The following is a 26,677-nucleotide window of genomic DNA, read 5'->3' on the forward strand; positions in this document are numbered from 1 at the left end:
TTAGACCATTCATGTTTTATTCTATCAACCGCTCAGGACATCTGTGAGTCTAAAGTGAAGGAATAAAGCATTGGTGAAGCGGATATGAAAAATGTATAAGAGAGTCATGACTAGATTCAAAACCTAGACAACTTATGGAAAAGGGCTCAGAAGTAACTACATAATAGTTCTGATGCACAATATGTTGAATGCCAGTGAGCAGCACTCACTATAAAAGAGGTCTGGCAGTCAAACAACACAAGTCAAATGACACCAGAGAGGCTTAATTTAAAACAATACTCACTAGAAGAATGACTGTAGTGGCTGTTTGTGGAAACTAAAAAGCTGCATTAAGCAATAATTTTATATGAACAATGCATCAAATGATTATCTTTAATGTGAAATGTGTTACTCCTAGAGACGAACCCACCAAGAGTTACAACCGGATGTTCTGAAGCTTTTTAGTAACTTTCAGCCCATTTTTTGGGGGGCAACTTATTGCTTATTGAAAAAAAAAGTACCAATACTTTTGCCGTCAACAGTGTCACCCAGCAGCGCTGCAGACAAGACAAGACAGAAGCTACAGCTCGTCTCTCTGAGAACATGAATGCCTGTTCATCATGTTAACACAGAGCTGACTGAACACAGCTATTGCTACTGCTGGAGGACCTTCGCTACCAGTTTAAGTAGAAAATGAACAAAGCAAAAGTGCCATTTGAAAGTATTTAGCATACAAAGCTAACGCTCAGGGACAGGCCAAGGATGTAAACTAGCCGATATGCTAACAAAGCTAAAGTGGAGCTAAGCGGTATATATATATATAGCTAAGCGGTGATACTGTATATATATATATATAACAAACTGAAAGTTGCCAATAATGATTTGATATACATGCACAATATAACTTTTGTTGCAGTGTTTGCAGTCGTGATTTCGTTTTTTGTGCTTCTCTACGCACTGCTGAACTTTTTCACTACCCAGAGAAAGTTGCAACTTTTTGTAACCAGCCTGCTTCATTGAAAACGGAGCAGATTTTTGTTGAAAATTACACATTTTGTGTCGACTGTTGGGATGTGTGGGTTTTTTTTGGAGAGCTGTGCACTCAGATAAGAAACAGTATGTGTACTGTGAAGCACTTGATGTGATTTTGGTCAGAATGATAATGAAAGAGATGAAGGTCAGAAAATCCCATTTTGGATTTTTCAATTCTTTCTTCCACAACACACATCTTGACCACTGAGTTTCTGAATGAAGCCGTTATGATGTGTTGCTTATTTACAAATTAAATTCTTATTTACGTACCACTGTGTTGTCAATATCAAGACTTAAAAGGCAAATAACAGTTGTTCATTATATTAATTCTGATAAAGAGGCGATCACAAGAGTACATGAACTCAGCAGAAATACAAATATTGCAACAATAAGGAGACTGTCTTTGTGCCCAGGATGTGATCTATCATGTCATATATCGATACCCAAAACAATACCATGTACCATGTAGTATCAATATCTTGGTGATATATTCACCCACCCAATAAATTAATAACAAAAAGAATTTGAACTTGAAATATGAGAACTCTATGTGTGTTTAAAAATGTAGAACATAGAAGTGAAACACACACTGGTTGTGTGGCTTGTCCTTGTGTTGCAGGGCCAGCAGTAGATATGTATCCACCCTTTTTATAAGAGAGTGAAAAAAAGGACAAAACCATACAGATTATTTTCATGTGTTGCCATAAAGTCTAACTAAAAACAGACATATTAAGGAATACATAGAATTTTTATATCAAGAAACAAAATATGTGGAAAGTTTGTACTCGGAGAATTTGAATTGAATTCTTTATGATGAAAGTCAGTAAACTGTGAGAGATTAATTATTTCTTAACAGCCAATATGCCCTGCTCAATCTGCCATAGTAGTATAATAAAAATATACTTTAGCCACAAAATGTACAATGGGGAAGTTAACCAATCCAGCTGTCAATACCTACTAATCTAAAAGCTGTTTAATAAAAAAGTAGGAACAGGCCGTTTTTTGACGGATTGAAGCTTGTCACCCAACAGCACACTGTGTACATGCTAACTCAAAGTGAAGGGAAAATGAATTCTTTTGGGGGGCAACGTTGTGCGAGACGACTCGCTGCCGTCCGCCTAACCGACACAATGCTGCTGTCCTGCATTGTCCCGACCGCCTGCACTGTTATCATGTGCCCTTCTACGAGATTGGAAAAGTAGCGAGAAAGAAATAAACTGCCATTTCTTTTTCTCATGGGTAGCGGTACAATAAGTTATTCCTACACAGATACACATATGATGTCTAAATCTAGTGAATTTTTTAAGATATTAAAATGAACATAACCTCCAGGTAGGCACACATGCTGGACGCAAAATAAACTGAATAGATTGGTGCATAGCTGGTTTCCAGTTTCTGTCTCTTTTACACCAAATTTGAACAAAAGCTCACCGTTGAAACTTTCTGTGGACATGAAAACCAATAATCATGCCGGGGAGTTTAAACAGGGCCTGCAGCAGGAAGTACAACAATGACACAGGAGGTGCATGAGGGATTAATTAAAACAACAAGACAAGCTAATCAGCTTATGAGCACCAAAAGGCACAGGATGATTTGGTTTAGACGGGTAAAACAAAAATGAGTGCATTTTCATTTCCCAGTGGCTGAAACAGACACGAGTTGAAGAGTGTCTGAATCTGTCAAAGCCGATACTGTCCCAGACTTAACTCACAAAGGCTCTGAGGTTAGACAACAAATGAAGAACTGCAGGGGAGTAGACCGAATACAGAAACCTGTAAAGACTAAAGCAACCCATTGCCACAGCCTTGGACTAATTATTCAAACTTGTCATGTCTAGTTGTACTTCCTGCGGGGACTATGGTGATAATTTGTTTCTTGCTGCTATGAAGCACAATGTATTTAGTTTGAAAGCTAGTTTATACTTTGTATCGTCACTTTCCTTGTTACTGTACCAACTTATTTTAATTTTTCCTCATGCTTAAGGCTCATTCACTGTTTGCACATATTGTATAACTATGATAAGTAATGCACTGTGATTTTGAATCAACATATTTATATCTAGAAAAGAAAGAAATCAAGTGAAGTGGTATAACAGCACAATCAGACTTTCATTTGGAAGACGGGTGCGTATACCGGAAGTACTGAGCATTTTTCTAATCTTAACCAAATTGTTTTGGTGTCTAAACATACCCAGTCATGCAAAGTTACTTCTAGTGGCTTCACTTAACCGAAACCCATAACACAGGACTTTTTACCTGGGGGACCAGCATTACATAAAATGTCATTTTTAAGATATCATACAAATTTTTCCATACACTTACAAGCATTTTCATAGGATATATGAACCTGTAGATACATTGAAAATACATGGAATGTTGTGTTCACACCAAACGCAGGCAATGAAAGTCACCAAGCTGTAATGCCTCCGTATGATGTTATAAACGCAGACACGATAATGGTTGGTTTTCCCCTTCCACAAGAGGTGCAAAGCAGCAGCAGTGGTTAATTCCTCAATGGTTGATGAAGGAAATAAATGGTGGTTTCTACACTGGCGCGTCTTGGGGGTAAAATCAATGAACACAAATGCATGTACACAAAATATCCCACAGTCAAAAATTCGCTCACAATTTGCTTTGCATTCTGTGTGAGCATTGTAAATTGGAGAAAGGTCTGAGAAACCACTTATCTCCAATTTACAATGCTGCCCTTTCATCCCTTCCCAGGAGGTTCAACAATCTAACCTCAAAGAACAACTGTTCACAAACGTCCTCCTGTGACTCCAACAACTGTCGTTCAGACTCAATAGAGCACTAACAAAGTCGAAACCAACGACTGCCACTCTAACACGAGCGTTGGCACTTGGAGCACAAAGGGTTTCAGTGACATCATCGGCCTTGTGAGAGGTTAAATACCTGGATCTCCACACCAGTTAGTTGGACCAGTCCCAGCCTGGTCCTGGTCCTGGTCCTGGACCAGTCCCAGCCTGGTCAGATGCATACATGAACTGATGAAGCCTCTTGGATGAGAGGGAAAACGTCTTCCTAGACAAACAACCAGTCCAGTTGCTTTTGACTGAAATTGCTTTGAGGATAACTCTTGTTAATGGAATCTTATTTACTGATTTGTAATCACCAGTGTTGAATTTTTAGTCCAATACTGCTTTCACAATGGTCTCTAACCTCAAAGTGTTCATCCTCATTGGAAGTGTGATTCGCTCACTGCATACGTAGCTCTGCACTTATACACACATAGTGACGGCATACAATTTCTATTTAGCAAAGGGGGTTGCTAAACACACACAAATAAACTTGTTTCAGGGAGAGGAGGATTCCATGAGTGAAGTTTATTAAACTACATTGAAACTGGCAAAACTGTTGCTGCCTCAGGACCTAAATAAAGGTGTCCTTTATTAAAAAACAAACTCTCGAAGCCACAGTACACCCTACTGCTCTGAAAGAGCAAGATCATTTCAGATAAGCACCTTTCCTCTGCCGTCCCCTGTTTTCCTGCCACACCCTTCCTTTCTAAAAATCTATAGCTAGGTGATGAGAACAGCAGACATTTTAGGGCTTTCTGTGACTCTCAGGTGACCTCCTCCTCTCCTCGCTGCTCTCTTTGGAAGACATTAAAGCACATTTGCTCCAAGATATTAAAACCAACGCAATAAATACTGTGGAATACGGCACTCTGGATTCTGCCGGCAGCATATTTCACCTCCGTTCACTCTGCTTCCTTTTCAAAGCCGTGTCCCTCTGCAGCTTTAATGCAGTCTCTGTGCTTTTCATTGTATTTCATTGTGGAGACACAGGCAGTTGTTTTTTTAACCTTGCAAACCCCACCGGCCAGCCAGTTCTTACAAACCAAGGTTATGTGGACAAACTTTACTCAAACATTCAAAACTTTATATCAAACTCTAAATAACAAGATACTAAAAATGTCTGGCTGAAGAAGAAGAAGAAGAAGAAGAAGAAGAAGAAGAAGAAGACGAAGAAGAAGAAGAAGAAGAAGAAGAAGAAGAAGAGGAAGAAGAAGAAGAAGAAGAAGAAGAAGAAGACATTTTGGATATTTTACTTTGACGTAATGATAAAAACAAAACATAAATGTAACACTGTGATATCAGTTGGACATTTTTTTACTATCTTCAAAGTGACTAATAGGCAAAAGTTATTAACAGGGCCAAAGCCAAATTGAAAGTTATGTCTGTACAACTATTCAACAACTACATCTAATTTGTTTATATTTGTTTTCTGGTGCTGTCAAAGGCTTATACATCTTAATTACATTTCCCAGAGCTTTTGTGCTAAAAGCAGCAAATTTGAATCATTTTACTGTGACTTTATATTTAAAGCAGTGCTAAGATAATTCCTTATTGTTGTCTGTTGTCTGTATTGCTATCTGGCCATTTTGAATTTCTGACCAAATATTTGTTTAGCTTTTAACATTTAAAAAAAACAAAAGTTAAAAAACTTATGACCTCAAAGATCTGTAAGAATGTTGTGTTGGCTGAGAAGGTGTGGATTCAGATACTGGAGGTTCAGAACTACTTAACTGAACAACTCAAATATTTATACCGATACATAAATGATAAACTTAGAGACCCCACTGTGATTGATGTTGGTCTCATTGAACTAGAGTCCAATCATGGTCACATGATGATGGTTCAAATCCCTTATGAATGACCTTTGGCAAAATCCTCAGGTTTGCAGGGAACATATTTAACACACAACATCCAAAAGTTTAATTTTAGCTGTTAAAGAACCAGCGTAAGATAGCTACAGCTGATATAATCTACCGCACCATCGCTGTCCTCTTACGTACGCTGTAGACTTTGAGCCTCTGTCCTAACTGAAGTGACCAGCTGATTGGCTGCTGAAACAGGTGGCATGATTTGCATTTTTAAACCAGCCACTGGCAACTTGACAAACTGAGTGGCAGGCGACACCATTGGCTGGCTTGAGCCGAGCTGAGACGGGCTAGTTCATACTGTTCTTCAATTTGTTTACGTTTTTGTTTCGGATCTTTGGTCTGAACTGAGTTTTAAACTTGTTTGAATTTTGCACTTTGTTTCTTTACTGTTCAAATATACACAAGTGGTTCACTGTGTTTTGGGGCTTGTGTGTGAAACACAGCAGTGTCTATGCAACACTGCTCCTTTAAGCAGACTTCCTCTACTGAGAAGTCATCTGTTATTGTGATTAAAGCATTGGGCTTTTTTAAGAAAAAGAAAATGCCAACAAAACTCTTAAAGGTTGAACACAGTTGGAGCAGAACACTCAGATCCATCTCATATTTCTAAACTGTCACCAGTGTTGGCAAGAAAATGGTCACCGTATCATTTACTGGCAGTTGAATCTTCAATACTGGTACCACTTTACACAACCACATGGGTTCAAGCTTAAAATATCTTGTTGGCGGATAAAAGACAGTTAAAGTAAAGATAATCCATTTATCTCTACCCGATATAAAAAATATATTTTGGCTCATCAAAGTGACTGAAATGCTGTTAGATTCTATCAGGGAAGGAGACTATCAATTCTTTCTTCAACGCTGTGCTGCCCAGTCAAAGCTGTAAACAAAGCAAACACATCATTAGGCCATGGGAGTTACACTCAGCCTTGTCCATTAAGAGTCTGGGGGTCAGCGCTGTGTTTTGATGAAGGTTCACAGCCACCGACACCATTAAACCGGGCTCACTGAGTTTAACAACTGTGGTTCAGCCCAAGGGATCACATGATCTGCAAAAACAGGATGCGCGGTGTTAAGTGGATGTGACCCTGCGAGCTCTAAAAACATGGTTAGCACCTCATCAATCAAGCTTGAGGAAGCTTGTTAAGCAGTTGGCCGTGAGTACCAGCTAGGTGGGTTTGTCTCATTGCATCAAATGGTGTATTAAATTGTCAGGGACATAACTTTTACGGTGGGGGCGAAGGAATGAAGCGTATATGGTTTCTTCATCTCAAGATTGTGTCTCAACTTTTTTGGGGGGGTTTGCTGGTCAATTTCTGACCATTCAGCCAAGTTGGGATGAAGGACAGCACCTCTATGTTTGATGCAATGGTTCTCCTTTCTGGTTGTAAGCCAGTTGCTAAGGAGTGTTTACAACCGAGAATAAGATGGAGCACAAGATCTACAAGCGGTATGAGCATGTGTGAGCGTTGTATGAGGCGGTCATGTTTAAGAGGGTGATGAAGATGGTCTTCATTTAATATTCTCTCTACCTACCAAAGTCACCTTACGTGATGAACTTTGGGTAGTAACCAAAATAATGAGATTGTGCATGCTTCTCGAGGAAACCCAGCCTCTCCTCTTTACCCCTCTGTGTTTCTTTTTTTTCTCCCACCCGTGTGAGTGGTGTGCTTTTGACATGAGTCTGTGTAGTCTTTCGTCTTTGTAGATCTACATGGTGGAGAGGAGGTTGTGTGGTCCAGGTCTTTTTTGGATGAAAAATAGAAATGTTGCTGTCCTGCCAGATAGGGCCATTACAATAGAGGTTGATGTTAGGAAATGGGCTACATTCAGAAAACTAAGCACATAGTTTTGGATGGCCTGGATTATCCAGACAGACTTGGGGGTTGTGGATGTCTGAGTTACCTTGCTTAGCCTGCCTCCACTATGATGGAGACATGGATAAGTGGTGGAAAATGGATGGATAAATGGATGGAAGAACCGCCATTTTTACTTTTTTTTGTGAGGACCAGCAATCAAAGGTAAACTGCCGACTGCATGTTAACTTCCCTCCACCTGCTCATCAGACATTCTCTGGATGAATGTAAAGGTTGAAAAACACAAAGCTCTCTGCGATTTGCCTTGAAACTATTAAGCTTCACTCACGGAGGAAGACAAGGTCGATGCGGCTGTTAACGGGCTCTTGAATGGCTCAACCAACCAAGCCACTTTCTGTCTCATCTGCTGCGACATTAGAGACACATTTTCTTTGCAGCTCCAAGCAGAAAGTCATTGTCATTCTGGACGGGAAGACCTGCTTCCTTCTTATTCTCATTTCCCCACACTCACAGATTGCATCTTCAGAAATCAAACCAGTTTTTGATAAAGAGAAAAAATTATTTGGAGGCCCCTTGTACAATAAAATATTCATGGATTCTGAAATAATGCATGCAAAGGGGAGCCGATCAGTAAAAAGGATAATTTTAAAATATTCTTTCAGCTGATGTTGGAGTTGAGAAATCTGAATCCTTTCCTTTTTTATTCCAGATGGAATTATTTTTTTCCGGCTGGGAATTTTCTCAAATCACATCTGGAACAGTGACGTGCAGTGAGGGTTGGGGTTGGGGAGGCACTGACTCACAAGTCAGATTTACAAACATACAGTAGGATGCCAATAGGATAAGATAATAGGAGATAATAGGAGAGAATAGGATGCTGAAAACCATTTTAAAACACCAGTACAACTGTATATTGCGGTATATCTTACCTTTACTGTAAATGACTATATATTGCAGCATATCTTACCTTTACTGTAAATGACTGTATATTGCAGCATATCTTACCTTTACTGTAAATGACTGTATATTGCAGTATATCTTACCTTTACTGACTGAAAGTCCAGCTTTGAAAAATGTCTTAGTTTAGAAATCAAATCCTCCATTTTCAGGGTGAGAAATGACAGCTTGTCTCTAAGCTCTACAGCGTCGCACAGCACACTTCTGTGTTTACTTTTTGCACACAGATCAGAGTTCACCGTGATCTGGCTGCAGGCTATCAGGCTGCTCACTATCGCCACCTAACTTGAGGCAGAGTTACTGCCTGCCTCAAGCCAAGCATTTCCCCTGTGGATTTATGTCACATCAATAAGATGTAAATATTACACACATACGTAAAATACATCACTGAACACCATGGGAAAGAAGACGTATGCTTTTATTACATAAAAGTGTCCTCAACCATCATATTGGAAACATAAACAGAAATGGGAACAAGCACGCTCAGAGGGCACGCGCTCAATCCAGTTTGTGAGTGATTGCGCAATCTGGAGAGAGGCACGGCTGTCCGTGCCTCACCTCTCGTCTCCGAAGAGACTCCGCTTATTTAAATAGGAAATACAGAATTTTCTGCGATTTTTACTATAAAAACAGTCAAAATACATTAAGAACCACACCAAAATCACAGTCCAGAGGACAAATATTAATACTTGTGTTATTTTATTATTTCGTTTCTTTGTCCTCTCATGATGACAGGGGAGGCACAGCCTCACCTGCCTCCCCTGACCGCACGTCACTGATCTGGAAAGGTTTTTTAACAGTAAAGAAGCCTTGATCATAATAGTCAAAACCTCTCTCGCTCTCTCTCACACACGCACACACAAACACGCACACGCAGACACCAGTCAGAGGGACAACAAACACAGAGGAAAGAAGAGAAGGACAGAGGGCGGGCAGAGATAAAGAGCAAACCGCAGAGAGGGAGAGTTAAAGGCAAACGTAAAGAGAAGAAAGGAAGTGAAGGGTATGTAAAATAAGAAAGCAGTGAGTGGAGACTTGCGGTCCCGATGCTTGGGTTGAGGACTGATGAAATCCAGGCTGCTATGACAAGAGACATATAGTGTGTACTGTATATGGAGAGGGAAATGTTTCTTCTACAGACCTGCATTTCTTATTTAACACCAGTGCGTTGAAACAGAAACGGCTCTGAAAATGTACTGACTCCCGGCGGAAATGGATGCTGAACGGCAAAAGAGAAACACAAACAAGACCCCAGATGCTGCTCCTGACTACTACAGGTGGTAGTGTTGGTCGCCACACACTAGATTTCAAGATGACAGATTGGCTGCTTTCAACTTTTGAAACAAGTTCTTTCTCTAGTGTCAGTGACTATCATTGCAGACTCTCTTCAGATCGACTACTGTAGGGGTTTTCAAAGCTGAAACTGTGGGCCTCTCCTCAGACAAAGCTTGGGTAAAAGGCACCCCCCTTGCCAAACACATGAAAAAGGTTTGTCCAGAGGCATTCCCACATATCTCATATGTTGGATAAAGGTGTCAAGTGAAAAAAATATTCTGTATATATATAAATAATGCTGCTTTAAAAACCTCTTACACAGAAAGCTGTTGCAGTTTGGACCCCTTGGCGTCACTTTGGCATGAGAAACAGCTGCTTATTCAAAACAACAATGGCGGCTCCTAAAGAGGTTAGTTTAAATGCTGCAATAGCATCAGCAGAGTTTAACTTTATTGAGAGAAGAAAACAGGACTGAATGCTTTTCTAGATCGAAAAGATATTTTCTCTCTTCTCCCGTTTGTCTTTGGCAAGAGTTTGATAGACAGGTGGCTCATCCAATCCCATGCCAGGTATGGTTTGGGAGTGCCTGCCAATTCCCAATCACTTTCCAAAGACACTTCCATGTCCGTTCTACTCTGATTTTATTGCTATGGTTTAAAACCCTGTTGCTCCCTCTGTTTAGTTTGGCCCATCTTTGATCACTGCAGAATACACACCAGCCTTCACATTGATTCCTTCCATCACATTTGGCTCAGAGCCTCTGTCTCACTACGTTCTCGTTTTCAGTTTTAATTATCTTTATCCTGAAGAACCACTTTATTATGTAAGGCTGCTTAGCTGTAAAATTGTTGGATAATTAGTTGTCGGTTTATGTAAATAAACAGTGGTGGCTTCTGAGTCTCCCTCCGAAAGAGAAATGCTCCGACAGGAAATGATGCGTTTTATGTTTTCTGAACCCTCTCCGAGCAGAAAAAATAAGAAGCTGTTTAATTAGGGTTCATTTAGTTTGTCCTCCAGTATCATAAACCAAGTGATGGTAAATGGATCCAAACATGTACTAACAATAAAAAGTCAAACAACATTAAAACTGAATTATAAGAATATCAAACGTTTTAGAAATTGTATGAATCCATCAAAGTAAAAGTTTAAATGTATCCTATTTCTGACCTCATATACGTAAACTATGGGTGGATGTTGCTCTTAGTATGACATCGTTAAACAGGAAAGGGAAATCTCAGAATAACCACATCTGAACAATTAAACTGGATCACTGAAGTAATTGTAATCACTACTGAACTTCTAGGAGTCCAACGTTTCATTGCTCATTGCTGTTCTTTACAGGTTTAATATGAAATTCAGCAGGAAAAATGAATGTTCAGAGGTCAGACACTGCAGCACGGTGGCCTTATAAATCCTGAACAAATACCTCAGGTCACATTAAAGCATCTGGTGACACCTTTTTCCTGGTGATGACTCTAGAGACATCCCTGGAAGTCTATAAAACCTCTTATAAATCTGGATCAAATCAAAATGTCCTTTTAAATCCTTGGATATCGTCTTCCACTTTGACAAAACCAGCAACTCAATGAAAATACACAAGTCTTTACCATTAAGGTCTCTGTGTATTTGCACACATAGTTCAGCACACATGTCACAAGCCTCTTGATTAAATGCCAATCTGCAGTGTCTGGAGACCGTCACCGTGTCATACTGGTGATGAGTACGTCCAGGCGTAAGGAAAATGTGACGGCAAAGTTTAGAGAGTGCGTCTGGCAGAGCCTGCGTTTGGAAGAGCATTGCTTGCGAGGTTCGACTGGAGGACCATATTTGGGCTGTGAATTATGACAACTTTTTTCGCAGAGGAGTAAATATTAGGACGGGCTGATGAAGGAGAGCGCACAGGAAATGCTCCTGTGGAGAGATGCAGAGACAGTGAGTGATGAAAGAAGAGTGGAGGACAAAGCGAGCGACAGAAATGAGGTTTACAGCAGCGACTCTCGTGGGCCGTGTTCACACTGCGGCTAAATACGGTCGTCACTCCTCAGGAGAGACACAAAGATGGTTCAGTTCACAAACAGTTCAGTCATGAAAAGAAGAAAATAGGTGCGTTATACCACCGGAGCGGCAACTTAAATATATCAGACTGGCTTGATTCACCGGAGCCACTCTCTCTTGTGCATTCACTGCCACTCTGATGTGTGTTGTATTTTTTTCCCCCAGATGGGATGTAGTTAAATTACACACAGGGAACACACAGACATTTGGCTAAATTATCTGCAACAAAGTTTTCAACTGAAAAACAGCCCTACACAGGATTAAAGAAATTCTTAGTTGACTAGTTTGTCGACGACTTGATTACTTATTTTAATCCACAAATCTATAAAATGTATTTCTTTACAAACAATCTTGCAAAAACATCACATTAAATAACCAGAGATGTGCTCATAAGTCTCTTGAAATAAGTCATACAGCATGAAAAAAGTATAGAAGATGATTTGATGTAGTGTCTCTCTTTATGCACGTTTTAATTCATTAACCCAATTTCACAGTATGCCTGGAAATCAGTGGCTGCTTTGAAGTTTTTTAAAAATGGGATAAATGTATATAATGTACACACAGATAAACACAAAACCATTGCTGTGGATCTTTAAAAACTCCCTCTTTTTTTGTTTTTCTCTCTGCCCTGTGTAAAAGTGTGACTGTGCTACAGGACTATGAAGCAGAGAATTACATAATCCATCTCAGCCAGTCAGTGAGCATGACTGCTCTTACGTCATATGCTGATTTAATCCACATACACACACACATGCACACACTCACACATGCACACACACAGATATAAGTGTACACACAGCTGGAATCAGGTAACAGCTCTCACAGGAAAAGCCGAACCAGCTGTGTGAATTACCACAAACAGAAAAAAAAAAGAAACGTTCCCACACATACACACTTGTGCATACACTCACAGACCTTCACAAACCTGCAAACACAAATACACACAGGTAGTCAAAGATTCAAAGTTGTTCCTTGAGGTTTAAAAACCGCTCAGTGAATCTGGACATCAACATACAGAAGAAGCTAGTCTAGCTTATCTAGTATTAATCAAGAGAACAGACAAGGTACCGGTACCCCTCTAATAATACTGTATTATTGGCTAACTTATCTAACCTTTTCAAAAAGTATGGCAATTAACTGAATGTGAATTATAGTTATTGATATTCAATTATATAAATGTAATCAAACAAAACATGAATAACTCTACAAAAGCATATTTATTTCTAAATGTCTGCTTCATCGATTTTATACTATTATTATACACACACACACACACACACACACACACACACACACACACACACACACACACACACACACACACACACACACACACACACACACACACACACACACACACACACACACACACACACACACACACACACACACACACACACACACACACACACACACACACACACACACACACACACACACACACACACACACACACACACACACACACACACACACACACACACACACACACTTCCCTGAAGCTTCAGTTAAGCCACACACTATTTTCTTACCACACACACTTCACTCCTGAGTCTCAGGCTCCCTGATCTATTGAAACCGGCTTTGAGTTAATCGTGATAAAACACTGCCAGACACCTGCTGAGGAGGTTGAGTGTCAGACCTGAGACCTTCTGACCTCACAGGATCTGTCAGATGGATACTTAATAGCTGTCAGTGTGGAGAACATGCTGAGACTGCTGGATGTTTAGAGCCAAGGTCTCCGTTTAGCACCGAGAGTATCAACAAGTGAGCTACCCTCACAGTGTGCAACAAACACTGGAAATCACTCAGCCCCAGTGAGACGTGAAACCACAATCACTCTCAGCTACATCTCACATGCCAGTGGTTTTGTGGCGCTGCCGTGCAACTTCATGATGTGCAGAAAGAAGCAGGAGCTGACTAGGATATTATGACAGCTTTTGAAAGTGGTTTGACAGATATTAAAGGATATGGCTGTTATTTTATGTATTTATTTTTTTAGTAATAATCCTGCAAAGAAACAATGATTTTACTCTTCCAACAAGTAGCCAACGCCTGATGCAAAAAGCCTGAGAACCTGAGAAAAGTCTTCAGCTCCTGTATCAGTTTGCAAAACTCTCCCTGCCCTGGACACTTTGGTATCTCATCAAGAGCGACATCGCTACTTGAGAGCTGCATTTCAATTGGTCGTGTGAAAGAAATGAGTGACAACATTTTCAGAACGTGAATTAAAATTACATGAAATGAAAATAAAAAGGCCATCATATTCCTGATATAACATAAAAAGATCGTTACATACCAAATGGATGCAGGAAGTGTCTGTGACTCTCAACTACGTCTCAGCTTTCAGGCTTGTGCAGGAAACACCAATATAAAAGCTCCACAGATGCCCTATTTAATTCACTGGTGTAACCAAAGACTGACATCCCTTTCAGTAAAGTACACTATATCATAATTTTGATTTTGTATCGTCAAATTACGAATACCCTAATAGAATATTTTGACCTCATCTCCCATACCTAATATAAAGTTAGCTGTTTGCTTCTACCAAGATGCTGCTGCAACCTTGTATATACTTCCCTCTCCAGCTGAATACTCTACATTCACATCATATCCAGACTCACCCGACAGCCGCCTCTCCCTCACGCTCCTCCAGAAGACATCCCAAGCCTTGTTGGTGGAATCTTTCACATGCTCACTGAAGGATCTCCGCAGTGGAGTTTTTACCGTTGCCGTCTGAGCCATATTCCAAACGTTGAGGAGTTCCTAACCCATGTGGGCAGAGTTTGCTCCATCTCATGGCTCATGCTCATGGCGTGCTTGACTTAAGAGTTGAGCAAAGTGAGGAAGGAGGAGGAGGAGGAGGAAGTAGGGGAGGGGGCTGACACTAGATGCAAAAAGTCTGTATGTAATTTGTGAAACACTCCTGTCCTCTCCCTCCCTGTACACATCCCTCTTCAGAAAGTTGTGAATGTGTGTGTTTGAGGTAGGCTGAGTAAAAGAAAACGTGTGAGAAGAACTGTTAATGTGGATGAGCAAACTATTATGGTGTGTACGTGCACATCTGTGTGTTTTCAAGAGGATGAATGTGAATCTAAGCAAATGTGGGAAGTGTTTTTCTTTTGTGCATGTGTGTGTGTTTGTGTTGGAAGTTGAAGGATTTGGCTGGCCTGAAGAGAGGAAATGACATCTAACCCAGTTTAAAGACAGCACGTAAATGCGCACACACAACCAAAAATGGAGGGGGGAGGGGGTGGGCGACATGCATCTTGACTCGCCCTCATCGACTTGTGACCTGCACTAACTATCTCAAATTACTAATTTGAGACTGGACTGGAGAATAGTTTTGAATGACTTTAACTTGTCTTAAACATGATGTGACACACTTAAGACTTGAGTTGGACTTGTGTCGAATGACGCAAGAATTGACTGGAAACCATCTTGAACGAATTCAGACTTTACTTGGACTGGTCTCAAATGACTTAAAGTGTAATTCTGGCAAAAAGGTCATTGGTCTTTTTCGGCATTCAAATAAGCCTTTGAGACAGTTTTTTATAGTGTATGAACTGTTAACGGAGAAATCCGGGAGAGTCGCTAACAAGTCGATTAGAGGCGACAGATTCCTAAATAAATCATCAAAGGGCTCCTTCCTTTTGGATTGCATTTGGTAATCGACATGAATGGACTTCACTTCAAGAGAAGCTGGTACAGAGGCCAGTAGGTAAGTCTTTAAAACACTCTTTAAATAAACTCTGGGTTCAATAATTACATTTTTGGTGCTTTGTTTCATGTGTAGGGACTCTTTTCATGCTGCTACAGAGGTTTGGTGTTATTTTGAGCAGTATTAGTGGTTAAAAAAGACGTTTTAATGCCTTCACCATACTGCCTCGAGCTAATCAGTGTCAGCCACGTCTGGCTGTTAGCGACTCTCCCGGATTTCTTCGTTAATAGTGTACACATGAAAAAACTGTCTTGATGGCATATTTGATTTATACAAATGCCACAAATGCCTGACTCTAGGTCCCAAAAGATATAGATTTACTGTAGTGATCACAGTTCCAGTCCACTCGGGAATAAAGAAGAGCTCATGTAGTAAAAGTCCCATGTGAATGAATGAGAAATTGTTTGTGATACACATGAGGAGGACCCTAAAGTCTTTACCCCTCCCATGCAGCCATTTAGCTTTAAGGAACCACACATGAACGCACACACACATAATCATCATCCCCGTCATCATCAATGCTAAAATCTGTTTGTACACATTTCCTCTCATGGGAAAGAGGATAAATAAACAGTACAGGTCAGGAGTGATGGGGAGGAGGAGGAAAGATACTCAGGGAAATGATGAATTCGAGGAGGATAGGGAAGGGGGGAGGCAGGAACTTAATGAGTGTAGACTGTAGATGGTCAAAAGGATAATAAGTACATAAATAGACACGATGTCTCGGTCTAATATAGGGATTGAACCCCAGTCACAGTACCGATCAAAATATTTAGCTCCAAGTATCATGAAGGAAAAGTATCAAGAAAAAAAAGAAGGCAAACTTCAGACTAAAGCAACCAAAACTGTGCTGTTTTGGGGGAACTGAAATCCTTGGATGGCGATCCAGCCAAGGTGTTGGTGAGAAGATACACCGACGCACAATACAGATGGTGTTGTAAAACGACACGCATACTTTGCTGTGCAGGAGGGACTAGCAAGTTGGAAATGTTCCGTATTAAGTTGCCAAAATGATCACGCTCTCTATCACGGCTGTTTAATTAACACTTGTTCATTCAAAATGTGTTTGTAATAACTAACCCAGCAGAGAGTCAACGGAATTAAATAGATTAATATACACAGCACAGCTCTCTCCACATACGCAAGTCAAAGCCAACAGCTGTCGGATCTGCAGCAGAAGTCAGTACGAACGGCTCATTTTCATGAATAATTAATTTTTCTAATCAATTCTCATGTTTTATTTCCGATAAAAAAAATCTATTTATGGAATTATGCACAATGAGAAAAAAATGCTCATCATTTTTTTGTTTAATTAAATTAAGTTCAGCGACTAAAATGTCTTCAGACCATTTGAAAAAATGTTTCTCTCTTGTGCAAAAATCTGAGTTGATTTCAGACTGTTTTTTTTTTATTTCAGGATTCCACTTAATTTTAGGCCAACAGCATATTGTCATTCATTTCTTGTTGGTTCGAAACTGTATCACACACTTTGTTGTTCCCAAAACACCACCCTGATTTAGTCCTCCTGCACCACCCATGAGTCTCTTTGCATCATTTAACTCGGCTCCTTCACTTAAATGTCAGTTTAACGATAATGAGCAGCTCTTATCACTGACTTTCATCAGTGTGCACATACAGTTTTCAGATGGCCCTCCCCTGGTCACCTGAGAGCTTTTGGCCATTTTCATCAACAAACAAACTTCCTGTTCCCTTGACTGGCCCTGACATTATGGGAATTCACTTTATGTCGTCAGCTTACAATCTAACCATACGAAAAGAAATGGAACTGCACGTGTGGTCACTGAAGCCATTTTGTGAATTATCAGTGAAATAATTTTTATTAATGCATTCAGTTCACTTCAACGAGGAAATTCAAGGGTAGGTGAATAGGGAAGAGCAATGTTACCATGTATAGTGTTGATTTAGCAGGAAATATTATGTCATCTCATTGGATAAGTTACAAAAGTTCAGAGAAAAAGACTGTACAGTGACAAATGACGAGAATGCAATACTGCCATATCCTCTGACCATCAGAAAAACTCAAAATAGACAGAAGGATTAATCTAGAAATCATCACCAACTATGTAGTTAAAATAGAGAGCTAGTTGAAATGCACTCTTCCATGCATGTCTTTAAACTTGATGGCCAACAGCAACTAGGAGGCTTTCCTCTACTGTGGTTGTCCTGCAGACTAAGAAGCGGCCCTCAGCTGCAAAATACATCCAATGGTTCAACACAGATGTGTCCTGTACAGTGTAGTGAATGGGGAAATGCCAGAACCTGACATTCAACTTTGCTAGCAATAATGGTAGTCCCTTAGCTACGGGGAAACAACAAAAGCCTCCGAGCTAGCAACCTACTTTTAGCTAGTCTGTATGGAATCTGAATTTGCAGTTACAGGACTGTGATAACATGACCCTCATGCCCGATATTGATCTGTTTTCTGACACGGCCATCATCAAAGATAAGTCGAAAATAAGCCACATCTCATAACCCTGTGGCATTGACTTGACCAGTGTACCAGTCGGTTTTCACTTCACACGAGCTTCCGTGATAAGGTTTAATAAGTTTGTGCAAGAGCAACATACTAGCATGCTAGCTGCAAATGGTCTGTTGTTTTAATGAGTCCAGGGAGCTCCTCAAGAGGCTTCATTTCTAGGTCACTGACCATCTAATTATGCATGATCTTATTTTAGTAAAAGTCCCACCATACATGCATCCAAATTCATTCATTCATCTTCAACCGCTTGTCCCTCTCAGGGTCGAGGGGGGCTGGAGCAGATCCCAGCTGACATTGGGCGTGAGGCGGGGTACACCCTGGACATCGCAGGGCAAATAGAGACAAACAGAGACCGACAACCATTCACACCTACAGGCAATTTTAGAGTCATCAATCAAGCATGTCTTTTGGACTGTGGGAGGAAACCGGAGAACCCAGAGAAAACCCACGCAGACACGAGGAGAACATGCAAACTCCACACATACATTCATACATACATTCCAAATGCATCTTTTAATATTTTTGGGAAGATCCAGTACTGATTTTTTTGCAGCAGTACTGTCGCTGTATCCAGAGCCAAGCGCCACCCAAGATGATTGTTATTGGTTTTAAGAAATGCAAACAAGCCAGAGTTTTCCCCCTTAATCAAGACTGTATCTGTGCGACAGCCAGAGCGCTCTCAATCGCAGCATATCTGACAGTATGAAAGTCAACATTTCAGCTCGCTCCTACACCTGCAGGTTTGAAACACTGTGCTCGGATATAAAAGCAAACTTCTTTTCCATGTTATTCTCCTGCTCTTGTTTCCGAAGCCTGTACACTCCAGTGTTTCAGAACAAAGCAGACTATTTGAATAACAGCACAACCCAAAGCTTGATCAATTCACTGTGGTGTTATGCAAAGGTAAACCATTCAATGTCACTTTTACTGCAAGCCTTCAATCCCCTACACAAGCTTCTCACAAGGCTATTACAAAATGTGTGATAGAAAGCAGCTTCTGCCTCCCCCGCCCCATCCACTTCCTCTGCTGGGAGGGTAATGGGAGACATCTTCTTGCATATTTGTTTACCGTTCAAACAAGACCTAAATTAGTTGCATTCCCAGCGGTTTTCCAAAAGCAGGTAATTAAATAGCACTCAGCTGCATGCTGCGCCGCTATGATCTGAAAACCTCCTCACTGTGTATCGGAGGGAAATGTCAAGCAGCCAACAAAAGGAGGCACAGTCTTAGTTGTGACAGAGCACAACCATTTGCATTTGCTGAGAACTAATGCACATATCCAGAGTGACTCACCTCCCCGAGTTTGCTCGATGACACTTTGAAGGGCTGGTGGCTGAAGAATTCAGCTGTGTGGCTTTTGGTTTCCAAGATGATCTGTCAACAAAAGTGACACTATTAACGTAACATAAATGGCACAGGTTTGAGGCTTTAAAGCTGATGTTTGTCTTTTTTTTTTTTTTTAAAGAAGCAACCCACTGGCTACAAATTGACACTAATGAAGTTAGCTCCCATTTCAAAGTGAAGCTCTTGTCTCTCGTGTTTATATGACAATAAATATTGTCTAAATTATATAAAAATGTATATCCTACATCTTTTTCTCTTGCTATGATGATAAAAACAGCGTCCGCATTGGGTTTTTACAATATGTATGCCATTTGGACAATTCTATATGTCAGATTCTTGGATTATTTTGCACCGACGTTCTTAATAAAATGAGAAAATACTCAGCACTTTTCAAAGTATATCATTCACACACGAGTATACAATAATAGGCTTTACCATGCGATTGTTTCATAAAGACTATTTATTTGTTGAATTACCAGTAAACATACCACATACAATGTACAAAGTAATCGAGGTATGACTTTACCTATATCGAGATAGAAAATGTTTGCCAAGAGACCCATCCTATACGCTTTTCTTTTTAAAGTCTTTTACCAGGTTCTTTTCCTGAAATATCCACTATTCTGACCACAACCCTGTCCTTTTGTCCTGTTTTTACCAGTGGAAGTAAGCTACCTTGCCTCTGCTTAAATCAAAGGAAACAATTACACATTCATGAATCTCATTCAGACAGACTGTAAAACAACAAAGCACATTGTGTAGTGTTACACCTCTGCTAACCAATTTCTTGGATGAAAAGCCCTACTTATTTTTTATTCCCAAACAACACAAATAGGTGTTGTGTTCCCTGCAGCATGAAGACACTGATCACCACAGTTTGCAATTCATAAAGTACCTTGTGATGACTCAGCTCCGTTGCCTCCTGCCTAAAGTGAGAGAAGGAAATCACTCACTAGCATGTCTAATAAGTGATTATACAACTGAGGCCTAAATAGTTTAGTTTTGGATTTATAATACCTGCTTTCTGTTATGCATTCATGGCTCCATCCAGTATATAAAACCTCCCTCAACTGGTCACATGAGGTAAAGCACACTGCCAGAAATACACACTCAAGTGTCCAAAATATCATGAACCCTCTCCCCCTATTGAGCTGCTCCGCACTGTTCACAACACACAATACCTTTGAATGTCAAGAGGACTAAAAGCGTTCTCTACCCATCTCCTCTCCTCACCTCTCCTCCACTTTTTGCCTCCAGGCACAGACTGTATTGTTAGTCTGGTCCTCTTCTCATCTGCTGCTGCTGTTGTTCCTTCTCAGAAGCTTGTCACTCATCTTGATGAGCTGTCTACCTTAAAGCAGTGTTCAGGCCTCTGGCTTCAGCAAACAGCAAAATTTCCTCAGGCGCTGAAGGAGTGAGCAAAATCCTTCTGCACAGTTCTTCAGCTTGCTTTTGAGTTTTCTTGTCAGTTACATGTTTAGTTTGACCTCCTCTTTGTGCTGCCTGCCATTGTTGTTGACCTGTGACCCCACCTTAATCACTATAACCTTGCTCAGGGCTGCCCCCTGTTGGCCAGGAGACACATTAAGGCTTCACAACTCTAGGTTTACCAGATTTCTATGTGCCCTGCGATAGACTGGCATCCTGTTAAGGGTGTACCCCACCTCACGCCCGATGTCAGCTGGGATCAGCTCCAGCACCCCCCACAACCCCGACCCCGGGATAAGCAGTTGAAGATGAATGAATGAATGACACTGCAACTTTATTTTTTTCTGTAGACCAAGATAACTATGCAAGACTTCACCCTACCTGCGTATGTGTCTCTTGCCAACTTGCAAATAAAGTCTCTTACATTCTGTCCTGTCTGATCAGTTTAATCATATTTTCATTTGATCCAACCCACAACCCTCTGTGGACACTCGGCGAGCTCCACACTTTCTTTTGTGACTTCATAAGCGCTGTACTGATTAAGCATGACTGCGGCTAAGAATAAACACTCCCACAGTGAGTGTACTTGGCAGCAGTGGTGTGTCAGGAGCCCAGTCATGAGCAGAGTTATTTTTCCTGGTTTGGCCCAGTGTGGCCCTGCAGAGTCTGAATCCCCCGATGTTTGGACCACTTTAGAAGGATTTCACTTTATTTATACACACATTCCGCCTCCCATTTTGTAAACTAATCTGTTTCAAAATGATCCTTCTGCCGATGAAGATAAAGTGAAGTGTAATAATTTTGGTGAGTGTCAACGCTAAATGCTCGATATGTAAAGCATCTCTCAATCACTGATGTTTACCTGTTGCAAATAACAAGAAAGAGAATCAGAAATGAACCTCTGAAAAATGGAAACTGGAGGGAAAAGAGTGAATAGGAAGGAAAATAATGACACCATGCTGTGAATTTGACCTCAAACCCATGACGCAGTGAGATCGAGCGGCTCCCTTTGATGCACTTCTTCAGACAAACTGAGGCCTGACGATGCATAATGCAAAAAAGCAGTTGTTGTTGTATTACTGGGAGATTTGCTGTGCTCTTTCTCTTGCCCTACGAGGCCCTGCTTGACATTAATACTGTATAGTTGGCTGCTCAGTTCAGCCACAGTCCTCTGTTGGAGCTCATCAAGACTTCCTGTTGTCGGAGTTAATCTTTCTTGGATTAACTGTTCCAGATGGATCACTGACCTTTTGTCTACATGACTGTTACCAAGTCAACAGACCTCTAGCTTGATTAGATGGTGTACCTTGACTACAACGTCTGCCTGCTTCAAGTGTCCAATCAAGTGTCCAGTGTGTGTGCCTCAGGTGTCAAATGCAATGCCTCCTTCAATAAAACACAAGCGTTTTTAGCCCTGTTTTCAGACCACTAATTCACTCACTTGATCATTGGATGCTTTGGCCATCCCCATCTATATGCTACAAACAGTTATTGCACCAACTCTACAGATGTTAGCCGTAGCTAGCTAAAAACACATATTGCCTCTGGGTGTGTAAGTGCTAAAGCTCAGAGCCAGACTGATTTCAAAGCTTACCAGGAACTCCAGCTATTTCTTTTATTTTCCTCCAGTGTCTCTCAATTTTCATCTGGTCTCATTAAATGAAGCCAAATAGCTTCAGGATAAACACAAATTCTGAAACATTTCAAAGCCATTTGATCTCTGTCTCCTCGAGAGAGAATCTGCATTTCTTTTCTTTTAAATCTTTCCATTATATTCGTATGGAATCAAACCACCTCTCAAATTCACTTTGCTGTGAGCTCCACAGAGCTACAGAGTTGTTTATACTTCTTTGTTTGGTGCAAGTGCTTTTTTACACATAACATAGTATTTTATCAGTTATATGTTTTACATTGTGATTGTCTCTTTGTGACAAAGTGGGTGAGAACTCACAACTTGTCCCTTGCATGTTCATCTTACACATTTCTACATTTCTTACATTCATTTCCACATGTGTTCAGGTTTCTAAAATACAAATACAAATCTGACAAACTCATGTTTTATCAGTTTTATCAAACTGTCAAGCCAGGGTTAGGGTGCAGCAGCTAATATTCACCTGTGAGAACTCAAGATGTCAAAAAATAAAACACACTATAAATAAAACTGAAAGTGAAATTTCGGTTGACTGTGGCTTACTCTTTGTAGAGGAACCCCTGACATTCCTGATGATGGTTGATAAGAGTTGTCAGAGGTTGATGATTGACTTCCTCTTATGAGAAAGAGAAGAGAAATTTCTAAACACCTGTAGCATCTGTCAATTGAGCCCACTCGCCTTAAGACACCAGCTGTAGATAAAGATGACCCACGGGAGGTCGTACCTCAGTTTTGCTCGGCTTAGCATTTGATCCTTGCACAGTCCTGTACCGATATAAATCTCTTTCATCACATGACCTCAAAGCCATAGATCAAAGGTATCTTCAGCTGAGTGTAACAACAGATCATCACCTCTGTTGATCACATATATCTGAGTTTATAGCGTCTAGCTGAATGTGAGCTATTCGGTATATGTAGAATCTTTTGTAAGCATCTAAACATGGAAAAAGTTTTGACAAAAATATGACAACCTCAAACAGCCTCCAGGGCTTGAAGGCACACTGAAACCCTGCAGTGTGTTGCTCTGCTTTACAGAATGTCTCTTCAACTTGTAGAAAATACACAGAACTGTCAGCTGTGAATGCTCGGCTGTGATCAGAGCCTGAAGATTTTACTGATAATGATTTACATGTCAAGGAATAGGCTCCTACAGTGACATACTGAATTATTTCATAGTCAGAAAATGAATACAAGTTGTGGAAAGAATAATATGGGCAAATAAGTTCTTTAAAGGTCCCATATCATGATCCATTTGAGGTTCTACTAACATGTTTACATGCTTTAATGTTAAAAAAACACATTATTTTTCTCGTATTGCCCATCGGAATAAACCTGTATTTACCCTCTGTCTGAAACGCTTCGTTTTAGCACCCGTCGCTTCAAGCTCCCCTCCCGAAAAAGCCCAGTCTGCTCTATCTCGTAAACTGATCTGTGCTTATTCATCTGCGCTCTCTGCTTCTCTGCATTGTCATTGCAGCCAGGGAATGACTTTAAAGGCACTGTAGCAGCACTTTCTACCAATATATAGTATGTGGCATCATAACTCTATGAGAAAAACCCTTATTTAAAAGGCAAAGTTTATGAATATGGAATGTGTGCATTTTTTCTATGGGGTGTTTTGATCCTTTATATAGACCTCTACCCACTTTATAATAAAAAAAGACACAGAAATCTAGCTCTTTACAATATGAGACTTATAAAACATCCTTTTTAAGATACAAGTATAGAGGAAAAAGTCTGCTGAGTATCAAGCAATTTTTTTAGTTTGCTTCTTTGCTATGAAAACAGTACTAAATAAAGAATCAAAACATCTATAGATACTGCAATTTAACAAGAGCTGCAGTGCATTTAATCTCTTGTTTGGACTTTCAGGGCTGCTTTTATCAAAATTCATGAGTGGTGCAATGCAATGCAATGCTAAAAAAAAAGCACAAGAAAAGCAAGGTTTGGAAAGTTTCTGTTTCCCTTTTGATACTTTAGTTTTGAGTCTATGGATGGCAATATTGATCGGCTGTTCCACCACTTTAATAGTGACAAACAGACATAACTGTATCTTAACATCTACTGGATGGATGAACTAAAAAAAATAAACATTAAGAAAAAATGGATGCAACAAAGAGGAATAAAATAAAGAGAAAATGCAGTACATTCGGGAAATCCATCACACTGAATGTCAGAGAGAGGCCTATCAGCCACTGATCACACCACCAATTTAACAATCTAAACCAGCCAAACAACCATTGATAATGACAGCCAAATGTTCCGGACAAACCACAAAAACTACAGACAGCTATCTTCTATGCCAAGACCATTAACCATCTGATGCAGGCACTTGGATGTGGGTTGTAGGTGGATGTGGATCTGGATTTATATTGTGTTTGCCGTGTGTGTCATTATTGAACTTGCCTTGTGCAATCCATTGGGCTTCTCAGTAAAACACATTTCCCAAATGAGTTCAGAATTAACAGATGCAGACATTAACTAGTTACATTAGCATACGGCCTTGTATCTGTCCAAAGAAAAAGCATGTACATAAGCCTTTATATATATATAAGGTGCTTTAGTGCTTTAGAAGAAGAAGACATACTTTATTAATCCCTAAGAGGCTGATCAAGATGTATTGGCTTCACTTTTAGGGAACGGTCAAGCCGCCCATGGTTATATACAGTATATGATTCACATTCATATGATGGAGAAAGCGAGGGGGCTGCCCGTGGTAAAACGCCCAGAGTAGTTTGGGGTTCAATGAAGACGCAACTGACCCAGCTGGGACAATCAAATGACCAAGTCCAGTTGCTTTTGACTGAAATTGCTTTGGGGATAACGATGACCTTGACAAATGAGAACATCCACAAGCTCATTCAGTATGATAAATACCATTGTTTCTCCTTTCCGCTTTTCCCGTTTCTGTTAAATAAAGGTAAAATAAAAAAAATGGTGATAATGGTGGGTGGTGGTACCAAAACATTGCCCATTCTATACATTTGAACCCCAAAAAAGCTTATTTTCTTTAAAATGAAAAAAACATCCATACTACATGAAGATACAGATAACTCTAGTTTATACAGCCTACAAATAGAGGTTTGCCCTCTGTATTTACTTTATTCCTCCAGTGATTGTCATAACTTCCCAATTAAGGTGAGAGATGTAATCTCTAAAAGACTGCCATGTATAATTCATGTTAAGTCAAAACGAAAGTACAAAGTACAAACTTAGTTCAAGGAAAAACACAACAACAGAAGAGCAGTGAAAGCAGCACTGGTGAATGGTGTTCCCGAGAACAAAGCTAGATTCTTTCAGCAGCACAGACGAACATCTCGTACAGAGCCAAGGTAAACTGTCAGACAAAACTCCCAACAAGCCACTTCCTCACCTCACTTCTACTCTGAAGAGATTGGCTGACAGGCTGACTGACAGTCCTGACACATCTGCAAGCAGGGGAGGGACGGGAATTGTTCTCCGGATCAATACTAAATACATCCTCCCATCACACTGCAGATATAAGGAACAGGACAGAAGCACACCAAACACTTGACTGTAAAAAGCAATAAAATTATTAGTGCATTGATTTAGTCCAAAATGCATTGATTTTCACAGCACGATCAGTTCCGTGTCTCACTTCTTACCAGATGAAGAAATATAAAAAAAAAACGAATTGTGGACAGAGCTGTCAATCATTCCTCTGAACTCGTCCTGGTTGTCTTGTTGTCAACAACGGGCATTGCCTCCTCTCTGTTGAGTTTGTATTTTCTTTGCAAGAAAAATGTATCAGAGTAACTGAAGTGTGATCCCTCTGAAAGCCTTCCAGTCCGTCTTTCATCAGTACTAAAGCTCGGTGGATGGTAGGAATGATTGTCATGTTTGTGACTCAGGTCACCATATCCATTAAGTTTGGGTTTAATAATGTTGAAGAATAAAGGCTGACTTGAGGCATCCATGTTTGTTTTTGTTATTAAGCATTAAGTCTGACATATCAGCGTTTAGTGGTTATGATTTCAACTCACATGTTGAAGTGAACAGCAATTAGAGACCTGTCTTAACTTTAATTCTCTTAAATGAAGCAGAATTCATTGAGTGAGAGACAGACTGACGGACTTGGGTCTGACTGATCAGAAGCTCTCCACCTCAGGCAGTGTGGGGGGACTAATGTTCTAAGGATCAATACTAAACCCATTTTGTCCTTTGAAATCACATCAGGGAGACGTGAAGTGCTGAACAGGAAGGACATGCAA

The 26,677-nt window shown here is 40.3% G+C and overlaps 1 protein-coding gene across 2 annotated transcripts in view; it reads right to left on the bottom strand.

Annotated features, from left to right (window-relative positions):
• LOC310956628 (rho GTPase-activating protein 7) overlaps window positions 1-14,546 on the bottom strand; it is a gene marked incomplete at its 5' end in the record, with an annotated part of 100,771 nt that extends 86,225 nt beyond the window's left edge. For both annotated transcript variants that reach the window (XM_083926930.1, XM_083926929.1), the window contains one exon: window positions 14,426-14,546. In XM_083926930.1, coding sequence (XP_083783056.1) covers window positions 14,426-14,546 — 121 coding nt within the window. The remainder of the gene's footprint in view (window positions 1-14,425) is intronic.
• Window positions 14,547-26,677: the final 12,131 nt, after the last annotated feature.

This window comes from Echiichthys vipera (genome assembly GCF_963691815.1).
Source record: "Echiichthys vipera genome assembly, chromosome: 14".
Lineage (NCBI taxonomy): Eukaryota > Metazoa > Chordata > Actinopteri > Perciformes > Trachinidae > Echiichthys > Echiichthys vipera.